The following is a 21,482-nucleotide window of genomic DNA, read 5'->3' as shown; positions in this document are numbered from 1 at the left end:
CAGTCCATTTGTGCGCAGATCCATTTCTTCCCAGCAGGTGTCAGTGTTTAGTCGTGCAAGTTAAATTGAGTTTTTACATTCTTTTTTAAACATTCATGGTAAATAACTGTTTAACAGTTAATACATTGATCTGAATTGTTGATTTAAGTAGTATTACCACATTAAAATACTATTTTATGTAGTAAATTGTAATTCCTAAATATTAGAGTTTTTTAACCTTACGGTAGTAAATAATTAAGCATACTACAGTATTTATCACACTTTATAATGAATTTACCATATTTTATTCTACAAAATACTATATAATAGTATAACTACTATATTATATAAGATGTTACAATTTAATATAGTAAATACACTAAAAATTATCACTTAAAAAAATACTGGGTTATTATTTTACCATACCATAGATAGTTATTTGTACTAAAATAGCAGTGCTGTTCAGACAGGCTTTAACTTGTAGTCGTTCTTGGCCAGTGTTGACAGTGAGGATTTAACTTTCAAGCTGTTCTATATATAAACTAAGCAGGCAAGCAAGCAAGCCAGACAGACAGACAAGGGCATAGAGTCTTTCTTACCACCTGGCATGCACAAAGACAAGTTTATCCTGCCCTTCATAACTGCCATAGATGTGCAGCACTCTTCACCTAAACAATGAACTGTATATGATACTCAATCAATAGTGCATATTTTACTGTATTTTCAAAGCATCATGTCTTAAGTTGTGTTTTGTCTTGTAACCCATCCGCAGTTAACAGTCAATAGATAGTCTATTTGCGGATGATTGTAACTGTATACGCCTTTGTTTTTTTTCAATGTATTGATGTGTAGCATCATAAATTTGCCAAGAGGTCATAAAGCTTAAGGTTAAGAAAGGAGTATAAAATCATATTATATTATTGGGGAGAAAAATAAGGAGAATTCAAAGCAGCCACTTTTGGTTATTTGCAGAAGGCCTCAAATCTGATAAATATTTGGTAAAATACATTTTATGACTTAAGAAAGGTCAATGGAGATGGACAAATGCTAGTAAAAACCAATATAAATTCTAATGCTTTTCAATAAAACCAATATAATTCCCATTATAACCATTTAATCCATTATAATTTCTGTGATGCCTTTATTTTTTCGGCAAATCCACTGAACATGCTATTCAAATATCTGGACATATGAAATGATTTAAAGCAAGTTTAAGTATTTCTTGATGCAGAACAATACAAGTTAGGAATATTACTGTATATTGTTTTATTTCATGTTCTCAACATGGTCACAGTTATAGTTAAACATCAATAGGGTCTCGTCATCTACAGAATGCATATTAAAACCATAGTTTCTCATCTCCTTGTTTGGTCATTAAAAATGAGATGAACTGTATGTGTGGATGCAAAGACGGTGAGAGTCATGTAACAGTCGGCTTTCTAAGACAAATTCTCTAAGTACATTTGGTAGCAGAAGCAGTGTCTTCTAATATGTCTCTGTAAGGATGAAAAAATGCTACACCGTTAATGTAATGGCTGTCAAAAAAAAAACCAAAAAGTATTTTTCAGACTATGTACACACACCCTAATACCTTCCCTTTGTCATCCATATAAAATTTCTATAGATATGCACTTTTCTAATTTCTCACATTAGTTTGTGATGTATACAGCGACACAGGCTTTGTTACAAAAATCAAAAGTGTAATGACTTTTTTAGGAGGGGTAAACAAGTGATATACATGCTGAGGTGCAGTGGCACAGCATAAAACGTAACAGCAAGCCAACATCACTGAATAAAAATAAGTCAAAAAAACAATATAACTAACCAACCAATCAAACAAACAAAAGATGAAAAAAACAGAAAATAAAAAGCACACGTCTTCATATTAAATAAGCTTACATTTCAACCATAGGTATCAGCTGCATGCAAAGCTTTGTGAACGTTTGACTGAACTGTTCAGTACTATACAAAGCTGAAGCACAAACAATACACTGCACTGATTTAAAATCATTCAATATATCCAACACAAGGAGGACAAACCAGAAAAAAAACATATAAAGAGACATTTCATGTCCCAGATTGATTTATTATAGTCTGAAATGGCTTTGAGTGTTCACAATCATACACAGAGATGGGATAATCCACACAGAAATCTGATATATTGAAATATATTTAATACACACACATTTATAAATGTCAATATATCAGATATCTTTATGGGAATCCTAATCTGATAAATATTGTACTGTATAGATTACTGGCCTCAATGCATCATGGGAAAAAAGCCAGGTGTACAGAGATCTCCTATGACAAAAATTTACAGACATATATTATATGGATGTGCTCCACTTGCATTTAGTTACGATAAGTCTCAACTGCTAATCTTTTCTTTGCTAAAATATCTGACAATCAGTGTCTCATTTGAAGCCCAAATAAACAATATATGCTTTGCACTGTGATCGGATAAACTGCACTCTTAAAGGACAACACCACCGTTTTTCAATATGTTACTATGTTCTTACCTCAGCTTAGACAAATTAATACATACCTATCTTTCTTCAATGCGTGCACTTAATCTTTGTACAGCGCGTTGTGAATGTGTTAGCATTTAGCCTAGCCTCATTCATTCCTTAGGATCCAAACAGGGATGAATTTAGAAGCCACCAAACACTTCCATGTTTTCCCTATTTAAAGACTGTTAGATGAGTAGTTAATTGCACAAAATAAAATGTGCCGATTTTTTAAGCAGACGAAAAATGAAAACTATATTGTATGGCCGAAGAGCACTTAGTTTGCAGCACAGTTTTATTTTGTGCCAACATACTTTCTGGTGTAACTACTCATGTAACAGTCTTCTAAATTTATCCTGTTTGGATCCTATAGGAATTAATGGGGCTAGGCTAAATGCTAACACATTCACAACACGCTGTGCAAAGATAAAATGCACGCATTGAATAAAGATAGGCATGTATTAATTATTATTATTAATTAATTAAGTTGAGGTAAGAACATAAATATTGAAAAACGGTGCTGTTTTCCTTTAAAATAATGGTGCTAAAGAAGATACACACTGTAAAAAATGCATTGGTTCAACTTAAAGAGTAAGTTACCTGGCTGCCTTAAAAATGTAAGTTCATTCAACTTAAAAATATTTGTTGGCTCAAAAAAGCAACAAGGTAACTTACTTTTTATGAGTTGAACCAACTTTTTTACAGTGTGTAGAACCATTTTTTGTTTCCCATTCAGTCAAAGGTTTATTTTTAACTTTTTCATCTTATTCCACTACAACGTCAGAAAAATGGTCCCTAGCCGTCACTGGGACAGTACCCTTTAAAAGGTCTTAATATGTACCATTTAGGTGTAAACATAAACATGTATATATTTGGTACCAATATGTACTTCTCTGGTACTTATATGCAATCTTTGGTACCTCAATGTACCTCTGAGGTACTAATATGAACTCTTTAGGTGCAAAGGTGTTCTTTTTAAAAGGGTTCGGCCCCAGTGACAGCTAGGAAAAAATATTTTGTTTCAAAATGGTTCTCCTTTGGCATCGTTTATCACCTTTATTTTTAAGAGTGCGTGAGGTCACCTGTTGAAACTATTTTGGTACAAAACAAGATAAAGAATTTTCATTGGAACAGAGTTGAATGAAGAGAAGTCTACAGATTTTAATATGTTCATCATCACTCATTTAACAACAGTCAACTGTAACACTGATAATATCTCTGGAAATATGCAATATCTAGAGAATATTTTTGTACAATATAACGTTACATGCAAGAGTATTTAATTGACATTCCTGACTGCAGATTGCAGGTTAAGAGAGACCAGGGAGAACGAGATGTAGGTGGGAATGAGAAACATAATGGGGTCAGACATTTGGGCATGATATAACAAAAACATACAAACAAACAAAGAGGCAAACAAACAAGCAAAAAACAAAAAACAACTGCTTGGTCGCAATTCTGAATTTACAAAACTGAAACATACATATTGCACATGATTATTAAAAAAAAGAATAGATCAAAAAAAGAAATAACGCACAGCAAATGTCATAACTGCTGACATTGGTCTCATAATCGAGAGTGTACATTATAACCATAGTTTTCTGTACAATAAGTCATTATTTACAAGGACAAGTGCTGTTTAGAAGCTCTGTGCTTGAGTTAAAAGAGTGTCGACACAAAACTACATCGAATCACAGCTCCTTCACTATTCATCTCTTTACAGTATAAAACAATTTGAACCAAGTAAGGGGATATGTGTGAAAAACAGGTCCGTATCGGTTTTGAATGAAAAAACATCCATCAAACCCACTGCTACAGTATGTATTTGCAGTTTACATTACATTAGATTACATTACCGTGTCTGAGCAAGTGAAAGGCATTCTCAAACCAGAACAGAAAAATATGTATCAAATCTACTTCTGTTTGTGTTAACACTCCAGTTTTACAAAGAATCGTACATACAGTAAAATGAAGAGGGCACAGTCAATCAGTTCTGATAGTTCACCCAAAAATGAAGAGTTTCTTTATTCTGCTGAACACAAAAGAAGATATTTAGATAAATGATGAGTTGACCGTACCCATTGACTTTTATAGTAGGAAAAATAAAACCTATGGAAGTCAATGGGTACCGTCTACTATGTGCTTACCATCATTCATCAAAATATTTTATTTTGTGTTCAACAGGTTTAGAACAACATGAGGGTGAAAAAAAATAAAATTTGGGTATAACTATCTTGAATCAAACCTCTGAAATATGGCCTAAGATCAGCTTCGAAGTGCAGCCTGCTTTCCTCATCACATATCTATTCCAGAAAACAAAACACTACCATATACTAAACGTGCCGTTATTCCAAAATAGCCTTCGAGATCAAACCACCTTGCCATAAACATCTTCAAATGTACATTTATTTCATATCGTTTTATTAATCTCTAAAAAAATAGTTAAAAAAATAAAACCATGTTGCAGCAGTGGCCAGGACTGACGGAGGATCCATTGATAAATTCGGTGCTCTACTTGTTACCCCTGGCTCCGCCCTCCCCTTCCCAGAATCCCTGTGATTGGTTTGCGCTACGTAGATCCCTAAAGAGAGGTGAAGTGAACACAGCCGTCCCGGACCTGGAGATTCTGCAGTTTCATTCTAGAATCTTCCAAGATTTATCTCAAAGGCAACCGATAAATTTCATGTTGTCTACCGAATGTACTGAGTTCTACTAAGTTAGCATTGTTTGTGTAAACTAGTAACTCGTACTACAGAAGAGTATACAGAGAATACTGAGATATTAGCAGAGCATTGGGACCTTTTTGTTCTATAATGATAATAATAATAATAATAACAGCTGATAAGTAGTATTATTATTATTTTACAAAATACTATATGCACAACAAACACAAAGCAAATCTTTTTTATAACTCAGTCACTGGTTTTTAATAATTGGCACATTATAGTCCCCTAACTATATCACAGAAATGTGTGGTCTACAGCTACATTAAATACTGGAACACCATTTGTTGTGACTGACCTCAACCATGGCCGCAGACTGTTATCGCAAACCATGGCGTTTCTATGGAAAGTTTCTGCAAACTAATAAGCAGGCTATTTGATAATGCATTTTAAGTACAAGGAAACAGTTGCCACGGTCTTTGCGCATGCTCTTGGTTGACTGCCATCTCTTGTGTGTTCAAAGTCGAGCCTGAAATAAGCAGCAACTCTATCTGGGAGTCTACAGCTTGAGAGACGATAAGAACTGTGATGACTGAAGTTCTAGCGGCTTGAAGGCCGATGCTACACAGTGTGGCTTCCCATTTTGGAGAAACCGGCTGAATAAAGAGTCAAGGTGCCCTTTGTTCTGGTCCTGGTAGGCAGTAAGAATCCATCGCGTGTTACAATCTTCAGTACGCTAGCTAAAGAGAGGCTCACGGTCTGCCGCCAGGCACCCCGCCAAATGAAGTCCAGAGAAAAAGAGTTCAAACCACAGTGCTGATGCCGCTGTGTTTGGGCTTGGTGCTGCTGGATGCCGGAGGAGGAGCCGGAGGTTGGCTGTGGTGGTGAGATGCATGCTGGGAGTGAGAGGAGTGCAGCCCGTGGCCGTGAGGGCCGTGCGAGCCGTGGCCGTGAGAGGAGGAAGTGCCGGGCGGAGGGTGGTACTGGTGCGGTGGGTGTTGAATGTGTGCCGGTGGGTGGTAGTGATGGTGATGGTGGTAGGGTGGGGGATTCTGCATCTGACAAAACTGGGGGTGGTGCGGGTGCATCTGAGCCTGGGTCTCGGTTACCGCGACGCCCTCGCGGGCCGTGTGGTGCAGGTTGGTGGGATGCGGCGTGTGAGAGATCAGTGTCGGGTGGGAGGGGTGGGACGGTTGTTGGGGCGATTTGCCCCGTTTGGTGCCGAAAAGCGATCCGAGGAGAGAGGAGGAGTTGGGGATGGACTGCTGGCGGGAGGGGCAGTCGCGGCTGGAAGTGCCTCGGCGCCGTATGTGAGGGCTGCTAATGATGGACCCCTACGGAGGACGAGGAAGAGAGAGAGAACAGGAAGTTAAACATGAGACGTGAATGAAACCCAGGTGTCTTAATTTCAAATTATAAAATTATTTTCACTTCAAAAACATTAAAATGCAACAACGTTTTGGTTCCATTACTGAATCTTTAACATTTGCATCTAAAAGTATAAAAATGACTGTCAATGTTACATGTCAGTACAAAACTAGCACACAACAATCAAGCCATGCATCAAGACAACCCACAAGCAGTTAATGCATTATGAAAAAGACTTGAGAAAATCCCTTAAAGCCATGCATTACATGCGAAAGCTGAAACAGGCAAGATTGAGTTAATGTTAAGTGAGCATACGAGCACCTCTGTCAATCAAAAACAGATCCTACATCTGCCAAGCCATCACCTTTACTACTCTCCCTCAGATTTATTATGCATATCTGTAGACAAATGCATAATGTGCTTTGGGCCGGAGAGAAAAAGGAAATGGTTTGAGGTCGGTGAGGAAGACTTGCACACTTTTAAGTGCTCTAAGGCAACACCCGATTGTTCACATACGGCGGCCAAGTAAACAGTGCCACTAGAGATGAAGTCGAAAACAATTGAACACGTATAAAGCCCACGGGATGTGACATATGATGTTTGGATTAGTTGAATCATGCTGGCTATGTAAATACAGTATGCGATTGAAACCATAGGGGCGGAATTCCCCATCATTCCACATAAGCTTCACAGGAACAGACAACTCATGCATGCAGGGTGGCCTGCCTTTTCCAAAAACATCGGCACACGAAAATAAACAGCTGAAATGACCAAGCAAAGAAGCAAAGGATGGCAGAAAGACCAGAGAAATCAAAACAGCCAAATACGTAAATAAAAAAGTGCAACATTCGTCACACAGGATAGCGGCCTGCTGTAGGTCCTTGAGCTCTATACCGCAGTACTTACTTCCATATTGCTGTCTAGAGATCCTGCGCTGCTTCGGCGCCCTCGTTTGCCTGAGCGAGACATCCAATATGATAGATTAGAGCACGCTCAAACAGTCTGATATATAGAGGTGTACACTTAAAAAAATGCTGGGTTACCCAAACCCAATTGGTTTAAATTACCCTAGTTAATGGGTTGAAACAACCCAGCATTTTTTTGAGCGTATAGATCCTGTCTGCCTACAGGGGGCGCTGTCGAGAAAAGCACACTAAGACAGCAGTTACTGCTCGAAAAACAAAGTGGGATGAAGCCGAAGGAAGGGGTCTTGATACTGGTGCTAAAAACACTAAGCTACGTTGTCCCGTGCAAACTAGGTATTGATGACTAGAAGCCCTAAGACCACAAAAGCGATGCAAAACAAGCAAATACGATAAACACAACTTTTTTTTGATGTATGGAAAAATACAAATGTGGCAGCTTAGACTGGCAGTGGTCGATCTGAAATACGTCTGAAATGAGAATGTTAGCGTGCTATTATATAACAGTCTAACAAAAACAGACATGTAGCATCTTTAAGACATTATTAAAAAGACACTGGCAGATGGCCACATATTTTTATTGGATTATTAGAGCAAGTTCACACACACATGCTGTCTCGGCAGGCAGCTTTGTTGAGTTCAATTCACACATAAAGAAGCGTGAATACACTGCCAACTGATTCTTGCGTAAGGGTGGCATGTCACGCTGTGCATTTTGACTAACATGTTTAGGGCTGGAAACGACATGCTAAATAGGGCGAGAAGACATCACAGCTTGTAAATTGTGTGAAGGTTCAATTACAGAGTGGGAAAAAACAGCCTAATGTGGAGACTCGCGTAGCCGGAGTGAGGAGCGCTGATACGCAATTGAAGCTACGCTAATGGCTGAGGTAAACTGCCAATTATATAGAAAGCAAGCTTTGAGCGCTGTAATTTGGCAAGAGGTGAAGTATTTTTGACACATAAAACAGTTCTTGTCTCGTGGTCCTCAACCTCACCTGCATCCGAGAGGTCACGTAAGGAGCTGCTGAGAGCGCTTCTCTTGAGACCCTCGCCCATGGCGTAACTGTCATCAAGACTGGTGCGACTTAGATTTCCATTTCCCGTCTCTTTCTTCAGACCGGAGCTCTGGGAAATGCTGGGACGGACGACTCCTTTCTGCTTTTCCAGTTCAGCTGAATAAAACAACACAAGAACCTGGTTATTTCACAGATACTTGAGACACATTCTGCTTCTTTATGACACATTAGATAGGTTTGTACCCTTAAGCCGCCTTTCCACTGCACACGACATACGGAAACGACAGTCGGGGTTCGCCCCCTAGTGGCAGTCGTAATGAAGTTTCAGTTTAATCGTATATGGGACAGAAGCTCATTCCAGCGCAAGAGGCTTCATTCTAATATGTTTACCATGGTGGAATAAATAAATGAATGCAAAAGAATGAAACAATAAACAGCTATGCATATATGACAAAGATTGCCAATATTTTTGGAGAGAACATATGAAGACCAGATTAAAATAATAACATACACAAATTAAGTTACTAATGTATTTATTATCAGTAATCATGAGCAGTGAAAAGGCGGCTTTAGGAAAATTAACCTTGGTTTTCCTATAGTTAAAAAAAAACATAAAAAATATTTTCAAACTTGCTGAGGTGAAAAACTATGGTAATGCAGGACTGCCAGTCAGTGGCTGTGGGTGGGGCTTTATCAGTGTGATGTCACATTAAGGGGGTGTGCACACCAAAGCTTTTAAACCTGGCTGAAAACGCCAGGCGGATGCCGACTGCCAGCTTTCTTCAGCTGAGCGCTTTGGTTGCTGTGATACTTCTGCTTTGTTTATCAGTCGTTGTATGATGCGCCGGTTGGTTGTTGTGATGTTTAATCCGCCCCTCCTTTACTGTGATTGGATGGGCATGTGAGAACTGACACTGACGACCAAAGTTGAATATTTTTTCAAATCTCAGCGAGAAAAAAACTGAGCGTCGGCTTTCAGCGTGAAAAAAAAACGGTCGTTGCCGGCTTCTTTGAAAAACGCGCACTTCCACTGGATACAAAAAAGTTTTCAAAAAAACTTTTTCAAAAAAGTTTAATGCCTTTCGAACATTTTATTCTTTAAATATATAAACATACAATATATCACATGAAAGAACAGACCCTCTGCTTTCAATAAAAAAACTTTCATCCTATCTGCATTTGTTCTCTTTTTATCACCTCTCTAATATGGATAGGTTGAGCAAAAAGAGATAATTGCATTTTTGTAAAGGACTTTGTTAGAGATCAGATTCAGAACGATAATCAAAACATACACAGAGCTTTTACTGTTTCTGAATCCATGGATACTTTAAGTTTTATAAGTTGTGTAAGAGTGCCACCTAGTGGATAATAGCAGAAATATGGATTGCCGTAAAAACTCGTCATTGGCAGGGAAGCATTTTCTCTTCATTGACGAGGTAACTCATCAAAGGATAACACAACAAAGTTAATTTAAGGAAATTGCGTCACTCTGTCGCCATATTTGAAACACCTTCAGGTCTTGTTAGAACAAGACAAACAAGATCAGTCGATTCTGCGCATGCGCAAAGTCCCTCTCGCAGAGAATAAAGATTGATGATTGGCTCTTTTTACTGGAAGGCGGGACTAGAACGGCCATTCTCACTCTTTGTACTCCCCCAATCATATCAATACCATTGCTTGCTAATTTAAAATATCTTTGATCAAAACAGCATGCTTAATGGACAGTAGATTTGTTTTCTTTGTAGGGTGGTTGTGTTCACATGCTGCCAAAACACACTTTATGTCAAACACCTTCTTAAAGTATGTTTGCAAAATAGGTGCCCTTTAAATTAGAAGCTTTGCTAGTTTTAGTTAGTTACTTCGCAACACTGTAGATGCTCAGACTGTTGTCCTGTAAATACTGAAGTCGCCAGAAGAAGCTTACACTCTATTCTGTACTTCTCCATCTCCTGCACCTCGGCGATGGACTCCCGCAGGTCGTCTGTAAACTTCTTACGGTCTTGTGGGTTGGGGGCGTTAAAGTTAATGAGAACCTTGATGTCAGCGCCCGGCAGAGCCGAAGTGAGACGCACTCCATTGGGGTAATCTGAAAAACATCAGCAGCAGAGGAATATTTACAGACCGGCGGAACCGGATTACGTCAGACGTGCCCTTTTCAGAACGACACGCAGATCGATATTCTCACATTTCAGAATAGCATATGACGGATATTTTAATCGTTTGATCTGAAGATAAAACACAACAGTTTAAAAATGAATTTGTTTTCCATCAAAAGCAAAGCATTTCTATGACTTTCAACACCTGTGCGTTCCCTGCAACAGTTGCAGGAGTTTTTTATTAAGTGGAAAGCAGGGGACAGAAAAGAGCACGATGGGGTGAAAAATATTTTTTGACCCTTCCCTTAGGTCACTTACATTGGTTTTCAAACAGAAGCACCTGCATCCCGTACAGAGAGAAGGACTGCCTGAAGCTGTACGTCACGGAGTTCTTCTTCTTCTGGAAAATCTTAGTGACCTGAATCAAAAGCGTGACACATTAGGACCCCATCTGTTTCTGATTATCCTCAGCTCTTCTCTTTAAGCCTTTCAAAAGCTGAGCAACACTTTCTATCTGTCCTGTGATGTACATGATGTACTGTTGACCTAGAACCGGACTGTACTTTATGTGTTATTGTTGATCATTGCAAAACCAAAAAAAGAATAGAAGTAAATACATTTTTATTAATTATTATGCAAAAGTGTTTGTATCCGGTTTTACTGTTCTTCAGAATGCATTTAAATTGTAAAATATGTTAAAATACGGCTGATGGAAGCTAAAAGCATAATCAAATACTAACATATAATCAATAAACAAACTGGGTATTGTCATGGACATCTTAAACGTACGGTCAGTTTTTGTACATATGAATTACTGCAAAAATACACACGTCACATCAATTTAGATGAAAATATGTGGTTAATAAGCTTTCTTACCACAAGGAGGTCGTTGAATAGAAATATCTCTCTCTGGTGGAGACCCAGCTTTTGAGGTTTGTTGGGGTCCGGGACTTCAAACAGCCTGCAGTAACATACCAACCTGCGATGTGGTAGGGACAGCACCTGAATGTAAGAAACAAATACTTATTTTACCATTTAAAATTGTTTTGTTTGTAGGTCTACACAATATTATAGGGACACTCCACTTTTTTGAAAATATGCTAATTAATCCATTCAGCTGATCTCCTGGTCTGTCAGTATCACTTTTAGCATAGCTTAGCATAATCCATTGAATCTGATTAAGACCATTAGCATCGCACTCAAAAATAACCAAAGAGTTTGAATATTTTTCCTATTTAATCTTGACTCTTCTGTAGTTACATCGTGTACCAAGACTGATGGAAAATTAAAAGTTGCGATTTTCTAGGCAGATATGGCTAGGAACTATACTCTCATTCTAGCGTAATAATCAAGGCCGTAACATGGCTGCAAAAGGCGCAATGATATTACGCACTGCCCGAAAATATTCCTCTTGGTAACTTTTAATAACAGGGGACTATTTTTGGGCACTGCGTAATATCATTGTGCCTTTTGCAGCCATGTTACGGCAGCAAAGTCCTTGATTATTACGCCAGAATCAGAGTATAGTTCCTAGCCATATCTGCCTAGAAAATCGCAACTTTTAATTTTCTCGGCCGGTTTTAGTACATGATGTACCTAAAGAAGAGTCAAGTTTTAAATAGGAAAAATATCCAAACTCTTTGGTTATTTTTTGCGCGATGCTAATAGTCTAATCAGATTCTATGGATTATGCTAAGCTATGCTAAAAGTGGTACCGCCATGAGATCAGCTGAATGGATTGCAAAACGGTAAAAATCAAATGTTTAACTCTAGGAGAGCTGGAAAATGAGCATATTTTCATAAAAGTGGAGTGTATCTTTAAGTCAAAGCCCAAACCTAGCCTTATAAATGATCCAAAGGAATGTTTCGAATAGCATGCCACTATTGGTGGAAAACACAGTCTGCCAACTTAAGTAAGCATATAATAACAATCTCTTCTAGGTATTGGTACAAAACAAGTACACAAATATATCAAAAGCTAATTTTACCAACATTAAAAAAAAACCATAAAATTGTTTAATGAAACTGACAGCAATAACAGTACTAAACAAGACACTCACACATCCAAGGCCATGATGAAGAGATCCAATCTGAAAGACAAGAAATAAAAGAGATGAATACGGATTGATTGAAGCGAGAGGACCGGAGAGAAGCTTGAAGGTCATAGAGCGATCCATCTCTCTATCGTCATCGAGACCCCCCTCCATCTACCTGTCAGACGTGAGCTGTGCCGTGTGAATGGGGTGAGAATGGAGGTTAATGAGGAGCCAAACTGCTGCTGCATGAAACTGTCACAGGATGTCTCGGCCCATTTTGAAAACCTTAATTACAACACCCGGGACGCAGCATCTGCAGGCGGGCGGCTCAGGCACAGCGCCCTTCTATCTCAGATCCACGGGGGCTCTCTATTATGTCCTTTTCAAAGATGTGCCGGAGATACACCGGGGAGGTTTGTCTGGCACCAAGTCATGTGTGCCGTTTCCATTAGAGCTTAAATGTTCATTATTTCAGCTCTGTAAACCCAAAGTACCTCTCAACTGTGAGACATGAAGTTCATTACAGAACGAGTCTCTGTTAGTTTAGCCTTGGGGGAGGCTAGTGCTGTATGTTGTGTGCATATTATGCGAATAACTATTAAGGTCACAAACCAGACCATTGTGTTAGCAATGCAAAGATCATGGGTTCGATTCCAGGGAATTCGTGTAATATACAGGGAATATTAGTAAATGTGTAATTTAAATGCAATGTAAGTCTCTTTGGACAAATGTATCAGCCAAATGTATAAAGATGTAAACGTAAAGACCTTAGTCAAGGTAGACACTAGTGATCAAACCAAATGGGTGTGAAAAGGCCAAAGTATGGTGCATGTTTTGGTTGCGTCGAACGTCTGCATACACGTACGAGTCGAATAAACTATGCTTTGTGCATTCGACCGTGCAAGTTCGTGGACTTTTAAAAAACAGACTATACTACAGACTAAAGCAGGCAAAACAGCCTTGTTTCTTACTGGGCCACAAACTTTTGAAAAGTATGACAAATTTAAACATTATAATAATACAAGTGTAGTGTTGCAAAGTGTTTAAATCTTTAGGTAACTCCGAAGGCCTCTGTCGAAAAGCAAATCGAATTTATCACTCCGGAGCATCAAGCAGCCTTTACCATGACTTATCATGAAGCCACACGCACGCCCAGTCACCACAGTCGGGCACCGTGAAGGTCTGGAGATACGTTTATATTTGTCATAAAGAAGGAGAACATCTTATAGATAAAGGGTTTTAAATGTCATGTGCCTCTTGAGAATTATAAAGCCATACAGCAGTGTAACTGGCAGAGCGATAAGCCCCTTAGATGTTCAGTGCATATAGTGGTTATACTGTCTCAGGAAAAAATCAATGGATGAAGGAAAGGACATTTAAAGCCACTAGACCATGACTGAAACCAATAAAACATTATTTTTTTAAAACTGTGGTCAATCTAAGTTCACAATATGATGAATAGCATAGACTTTTATAGCACTGCCGATGGAGATATTGGTGAAATGAAATGAATTTAAACCCTGGCTGGTGTTCATGTAGTTCAATTGGTAGAGCACTCCATTAACAGCACAAAAGATCATGGGTCCAATCACAGGGATCACACTTAAATTATTTTGCTCTTGAAGTACCCAAGTTGCTCCATGAGGACTCAGACAGAGTTTATTAATCCAGGACTAGGCCTTAGTTATATTAGGACATTCAAGTAGTTTTTACAAACAAACCTTACAAAAAACAAAAGGTGTGTGCATCTTGAGACAAAACAATGGCATTGATACTGTGCAAAAGCCCTAAGCCACCACCACCAGACTTGTTTTAGAAGTTTTAATGTCCGTCCATATTTATTTTTCAATCTATTTTAATAAGATAGAAAATACAGGAAATATGAACAAAAAAATTAAGAAATGTAATTTTCAGGACTAAATGTCTTCTTTAGGCATCGTCGGTGTTTAGTGTGACCTCTCTTGGCACTAAACACATCTTGAGCGTTTTTGAGCAGAATGAGGTAAAAAGATTTCTTTCAAATTAGAAATTAGGATTTAATTTAATTTAGGTTTAAGAAATAATACAACAATTATATATGATCACTATAACATTGCGAATTGACAAATCTAATTCTGGCACGGTGGCCTAAGACTTTTGCACAGTACTGTATATTAACCTCCTAAGACCCGAGTTTTGGTTTGGCTTGCATTTTAGATTTCTTCCAGCTATTTGGGGTTAGGAAGAACCAATAAATATAATAATATAATAAAAAATATTTTGTATTTGAACATGAAACAGTGTCATTGTCCACATTTGTGTACAGCAGGTTCCAGTTACACAGAATTAAGTATTATGGCACAAAAAAACAAAAAATGTGATGTCCATGTATGTGGACACACCAGGTCTTAGGAGGTTAAGATATGTCAGGGCAAGGTGTCTTTAAATTATTGCAGCTCAAACATGCATTTTAGTCCGGGACTAGGATAAGTCCTGTCTGGGAAACCGCCTCTTAATGTAATAAGGGTACCACAGGTGATTTTGTATAGAAGTGTCAACTGAAGTCGATGACACTTACCGGCTTCTTTCCAACAATAAGTTTCTCCACCTTCTGCACCTGGGAAACGTGGTCTTCATTAGTCTTAAGTTCCCGTTTCCGGATTCGCTCATAGATGCCCACAAGCATTTCTCGTGGGATATCCTCTCCATCATCAACACCTGTGGATAAGAAACACGCGTAGAAAAAGAAATTACGGAAATATAAAGAAGCATAAATTTGTAATTTAATTATTATATAATAATATACATGATGTAGTGGTTTTCCGGACAGGGATTAGTTTAAGCCAGGATTAGACTTAAGTTTAATAGGAAATATAACTATTTTTAACAAACATGCCTCACTAAAAACATTACTGTACGTGTGTTCATTTTAAGGCAAAACAAAGGACACTGGTGTATTTTAAGATATGTCCGTGCAAGTTGTTTGCAGTTTGGACAGCTCTTATATTTATTTTAGTCTCGGACTAGTCTAATCCCTGTCCGCGAAACTGCCCCATTAACTCTTCAAATTAATCACATACATTAATATTTATTAAAAAACAAATGTTATCTTGGTTTTCAGGCCTGACATAAATTCAGTTTGAGGACCTATATACAGTAATACATACAAAACACTCTTAAAAAATGGTGCTAAATAGTACTAGAAGCTTGTAATCATAGGGGAACCATTTTAGTGCTACTGTACAGAGCACATATAGCTCCTCTGTAGAACCATAAGTGGTGCTAAAGCATGACTATAGAACAGTTTAACATAACACCATATGGTTCTACACAGGTAGTGTTTAGCACTAAAAATAGTTAGCACCATTTTTTAGAGTGTATAATAAAATATAACACAATATGATTCTCACCACGAAGGTTCTTAACAAAGTCTTCCAACTTCATCTTCCTCTCCGGCTTCACGTTCGGACTGTACATATCCGTGTTGAGGAGAATAATGGCAAACGCCAGGATGAAGATGGTATCTGGATTTCTAAACTGACGCACCACTCCTGGGTTACAGATGCAGTAGCGTTGACTGACCCGAAACAAATGAATAAAGAAAGAAAGAAATGAACACAGCTTGAACAAACGACTATAAGACACCATTTCAGTAGACAGAATCAATAGCTGCTCTGGTGAGTAATTGGTTTTAGATGCACTGCCATGACAGAGAAGGTAAAAGCGCTCGTGTGCTAAAGAGCTCTGGTTTTTCAGATAACACTTGAATGGGCCTAAACTGTTCATTTGGAAAGAATATATCTGACTGAAAGGATTGAGCTATAACAATATTTTTTGAATAGCTAGCGACAGTAAACAGCAATCTTTGGATACGTTATAAGCCGATCGAACGATGTTCTCTACGGTCTTAGGCCACCGCTTTATGCGTTTGTGTTTTTTGAGTCTGATGAATGCCAAGAAAACAAACGATCCTAGCTTTTGCTGCGTGCTTGAAATAAACATGAAACAAAACAATGAAACATCTAGAAAAATGCTGACATAAATCCATTTTCATTGTAAACCCCCAAGCTTGTTAACACTGTTGTAGGAAATCGAAAGAGGGTGGTTCAAATGAATCGTTTTATCACCTGAAGGCTTCAATGAGTCGTTCCACTTTCTGTGCTTCTCCTTGTACCCGGATATGAGCCTGGAATTTTCTTAAGGCTTCGTCGAGCTCCATTCCTGAGAAATCCATCTCATCTACCACACAGCTGGATGAGGAGAATAGATACGGTGGTCAGATAAATTGGTACGCTTTCTTCTACACTGTAGTATATCCAAAATGATGCTTTCCATAATCTTTTGGAATTTAAATGACATTATACATATATATTTCAGATATTTCTGCTCCTTTAATGTGGCCACATGCTGTTCAAAGACTTCAAATATTAAGTACAAAGAGAAAAACTAATTTAGTTTTATGGTAGTCCTGTATATAGTTTAGGCTCTATCAGTCTATACATCACAACCAAGAAACACTCAAAGTTATCTGATGGCTGTTTTGCCTCAGGGGAACTCAGAATGCATTTGATCATACAGTAGATGTCAAGATGAACCGATGCCTTTTAAAAAGTGCCGACAATCTGAGATACAGAATGCGGTCCTTATCTGCCCCCATTATCTTGATTGTTTTTGTCAGATTGAAAAAGGAAGGATAAGTTAACATGACACTAAAACTTCTTTCACAGACACGTGGCATCTAAGGAGAACCACATGAGCCTAGACGCATTACCTCAGTTAATATTCATAAAGCATACACGAGAAAAATCTGCTACTATCAACTCATCAGCTTTTATTCCAAGACTGTAAGGAATAAACGTTTGCACTCGTTTCAAAAGAGGATGCAAACAATTACTGCAAATGTTTGTGGTTACAACTGCAAAAAAAGAAGTGGTTTTTAACACAATGGACTTTGATGTTTTCCACCTTTGATCCCTAATGCATTCAAAGCCACAAGAGCTTGAAAGGTTTAGTTATGATGGTCAGTTTGTCTCAACAGGGAACGCAATCTGTAGAAATATTGCTTAAATTGAACTTAACAATTCTATTGAGAGTAGTAAAGGATAATATAGGGGACTCTTAAAATCATTATAATAAAGAATAGTTGATAAATGTGAGCCTGCCTGTGAAACGCCAGCTACAGCCATATTGCGATTTACGATTTTCTACATAAAACATCTTTCTTAATGACAAGAAAAGTCTGTGAAAATATAATCTTGATATCTTTAATATTGATTAATAATCAATATTTTAATATAATTATTAATATTGAGTAAGGCAAAGATTAAAATCAATGATTACAATCAAAAATTAATTCTCCAAATCTCTAAATTTGATTAAGAGACCTCATCCTTGTTTTAAAATGCAGGTTCACATTTTTTTGAGAATGTACTGTACATTAATCTTTACATGTCATGGACCCTATAGGTTTTAAAGGGATAGTTCACCCAATAAAAATTGTGTCACCATTTACCCTCATGTTGTTACAAACCTTCATACATGTTTTTGTTCTGATGAACATGAAGACAGATATTTTGAGGAATGCTTGTAAACAAACCGATCAGATGCCCCATTGACTTCCATAGTAGAAAAAAATAATAGTATGGAAGTCAATAGGGCTTCTGATCGGTTTGGTTACAAACATCCCTCAAAATATCTTCTTTTGTGTTCATCCGACCAAAGAAATGTATACAGGTTTGTAACAACATGAGATTGAGTAAATGATGACAGAATTTTCATTTTTGGATGAACCTTTAACCTTCTAAGACCAGGGGTCTCATTTATAAAGTGTGCACAAAACGGGGCTGGAAATTTGCGTACGGCAGTTCCCACGCAAAGGTTGTGATCTATAAAAAATAAACTTGATGGGAGAATGGGCTTGCAGGGTGGGATCTGAGGATGATTCATGTACGCACACTTGCAGGTGGTCTGTTATTTATAAAGGAAATATTGCTTTGTATTATACGTCTTAAATTTTTTTGCTGTATGCTATTTTTGGTGCATACGTAGTCTTTTAGTATGGATCCTACGCACAGTTTTTTAAATGAGACCCCTGGTGTGTCCACATGCGTGGACATCACATTTTTTGTTGTTTGCACTATAATACTTAATTCTGTGAAACTGGAACCTGTTGTACACAAACGTGGACAATTACACTGCTTCATGTTCAAAGAAAAATATTTGGTTATTATATTTATTGGTTCTTCCTAACCCCAAATAGCTGTAAGAAATCTAAAATGCAAGCCAAACCAAAGCTTGGGTCTTAGAAGGTTAAGTTTAACAAAGATCAAAGCAAGTTTTACAGGCTACAGTAAATGATTTAGTTATTGTTTAATTTTTCCTAACCAAATATTAATAAACATACTCAAGAACATCTCTGTTGAACTGCTTCTGTCTGTTGCCCAAGAACTCGCCAATCATCTGCCGGCTCAGCCCCTTCCTCTGTAACAGGAAGTGGGCAACGCCCACAGGTGTGTCTGGGACAAATCCTCGCTCGATCAGGTATTGGATACCTTTCTCTGGCTTCCTGGAGACAATAAAAGAAGAAAGTTTCATCCAAGTGTGCTGGAAAAAGTCACCAAGGATTTCTTAAATCAAGTATGCGTTTATTACCACACAAGATTAAAAGGATCTTAAAGGCCCAGTGTAATCCAAGATTAGAGCCTTCCACTTTAAACAAAGCTTGAAAATGAACAAACACGTTCAACCGCACATGCATTAGCGCAAAAATATGCATAGAGATGCATGTTCCTGCAGACCAGCTTCAAACAAGCACTTTATGCGAGAAATGAATTCCGATTGAAAGGACCCCATGATTACCGAATCAAAATGCATGCTCGCAGATAATCTCTCTGCCATTGCAAGGCGCTTAAAAAGAATTAAAGTTGTTTAGTCTAGTACACAGAGTTCAGTGGCAAATGGTTGTGGCTTTACAGGGACATTTGTGCTGTTTTTCTTGATCCTAAATGAACTGATCAGCAACCTAGCAAACTAATGATGCTCTCATCACGACTGTAATTGTTTGATCGCTAATCAAATTTAAAGCACTGAGTGACAATCAAACAAACAGCATCGCATGCACGCCCACAGGCACACAATGAATACATAACAGATCTAAAATTATAATGAATGCTTGTAAGAGGAAAACACGCATCTATTGAATGATGTGTGCTTGGGTTAAAACAGTAATTGAATAAACATTAGTTCACAGTATTGTTCGCACACTGCAATCTTCTATTAGCACGACTCTGGTGCTAATAAAAATCATCAGTCAAAACTGGAATGTCAGAGATCAAATGTATTAATACAATCAGTTTTTTCAAATTTGAGCAGTAAATCGAAAACCCAAGGTTGAATCAAATCACATAATCTCTTTCAAACCACAAAAGCGAACATTCACGAATTCCACCTACTTGTTGAAAAGATTCAGGCCAATGCGGTAGTGCCTCTTCCGAATGATATCGTTGCTGAACGCGGGCGAGTCCCAGCTGTTGCGCGTCTCCTTGTGATACGTTTGCTTACTTAGCGTCTGCTCTCTAAGGCTATCCCTGGACGAGGACTCTGAACTGCAGTTGATGGTGTCATTGGAATTGGAAGTACTGTTGATGCTGTCATTATCCCCGTCGGAGAAATCGGACTCGGATTTGCTCTGGCGGTTCGCGGTGCCGTTGATTGCCAGGTGGCTCTCAAGTTGCCGTGGACGATGCCGAGGTGCATCGTCATCCCGCGAAGGTCCTCTCGGTGGGAGCGCGTGAGAGGGTATGTGTTTAGGGCTGCCCTGCTGACTGGTGATACCTCTATCGTAAGCGTTCTGCCTCTTGACCGAGCTTCGGTCAGAGCGGTCGCTTAGCTCAACCGAGCTATCGCTGGGAGGTTCGATAGTCAGTAAGGGAAGGTGGTCTATCCTCAGTCTCTGCTCTTGACACTCCAGAGACGGGGTGCTACGGCAACTAGTGTCCGTGTCGCCTTTATCGTCCTTATGAACCAGTGGCCAATAGTCCTGCGAGGAGTTTAAAGAACGTAACCGGAGGTCTGACTCTGTGCTAGAAGGTCTTTCGACTGATTGCGATAAAGGAAGAGGAGAGGAAAGCTCTTCTTCGTCTATATAAAGCGTCACATCGCTGTATGAAGCAGTCATCTCATCTCGTTTACGATGGTCACTGCTGTGAGAAGGTTTGACTTGGTAAGTAACTTCTTGATCTAAGTTCGGATGACCTCTGGTTGGCTCAGGCTGACCCTCGTCTCCGTGTAGGCTGCGACAGTTTAGAGCATCATCTATCGATTCTGCCAGCGACTTTACTTGCCGAGAAAAAACGTCTTCTAGCTCTGTGATGGCGTCTGTGAAATCACTCTGGACAGCTGGGGACTTCATGTTGGTGGGGACCATTTCACTTCGCTCCGACTGCACCAGGGCACCTAGTTTAGAACCTTCATCGGTTAGGGACACCTGCTTACCCTCGAAGTATGAACTGTGGACTTTTTCAGGTCCTTCAAAAGAAAACTGCATTCTCATATTGGACAAAACTATACGTCTGGACATTCGATTCTCCGACATGGAACTCCTGAGGCGTTCAAAGTTCTTGTTCATCTGATATTGGCGAAAGGCAGTCTGGATTGTGCGTGCCGCATGTCGGGTTATAAAGCGCCCCCCATACTTGCGCTCCAGCATTTCCACCTGCGGAAACACATAAGGATATACACTTTTAGTGACAGTAGCGAACTGTAGCCAAACATGTTAATTTCCTCCCTTGTTTAGTCTAGCAGAATTTATTGGCGAGACTTGAATAGCCAGAGTGACAAATGTGACTTGACCAAACCTCAAGCCAAAAATGGCAAGCCACATAAATTATACCTAGACGTGATATTTACTA

The 21,482-nt window shown here is 38.7% G+C and overlaps 1 protein-coding gene across 6 annotated transcripts in view; it reads right to left on the bottom strand.

Moving 5' to 3' along the window:
• Positions 1 to 3,625: 3,625 nt before the first annotated feature.
• The window catches only part of iqsec1b (IQ motif and Sec7 domain ArfGEF 1b), a 207,658-nt gene continuing 189,801 nt past the window's right edge, over positions 3,626 to 21,482 (bottom strand). For 5 of the 6 annotated variants that reach the window (XM_065241197.2, XM_065241202.2, XM_065241201.2 and 2 more), the window contains 12 exons: positions 20,025 to 21,286; positions 18,977 to 19,138; positions 16,701 to 16,823; positions 15,984 to 16,150; positions 15,152 to 15,291; positions 12,619 to 12,648; positions 11,435 to 11,560; positions 10,877 to 10,976; positions 10,387 to 10,548; positions 8,442 to 8,618; positions 7,427 to 7,476; positions 3,626 to 6,486 (listed from right to left, as the gene is read on the bottom strand). In XM_065241197.2, coding sequence (XP_065097269.1) covers positions 5,956 to 6,486; positions 7,427 to 7,476; positions 8,442 to 8,618; positions 10,387 to 10,548; positions 10,877 to 10,976; positions 11,435 to 11,560; positions 12,619 to 12,648; positions 15,152 to 15,291; positions 15,984 to 16,150; positions 16,701 to 16,823; positions 18,977 to 19,138; positions 20,025 to 21,286 — 3,030 coding nt within the window. In that variant the 3' untranslated portion in view covers positions 3,626 to 5,955. The remainder of the gene's footprint in view (positions 6,487 to 7,426; positions 7,477 to 8,441; positions 8,619 to 10,386; positions 10,549 to 10,876; positions 10,977 to 11,434; positions 11,561 to 12,618; positions 12,649 to 15,151; positions 15,292 to 15,983; positions 16,151 to 16,700; positions 16,824 to 18,976; positions 19,139 to 20,024; positions 21,287 to 21,482) is intronic. The other variant, XM_065241203.2, reaches the window with a different exon arrangement.

The sequence above is a fragment of the Paramisgurnus dabryanus genome, chromosome 14 (assembly GCF_030506205.2).
Source record: "Paramisgurnus dabryanus chromosome 14, PD_genome_1.1, whole genome shotgun sequence".
NCBI classification, from domain to species: Eukaryota; Metazoa; Chordata; class Actinopteri; order Cypriniformes; family Cobitidae; genus Paramisgurnus; species Paramisgurnus dabryanus.
This window is presented reverse-complemented; position numbering and strand designations above follow the sequence as displayed.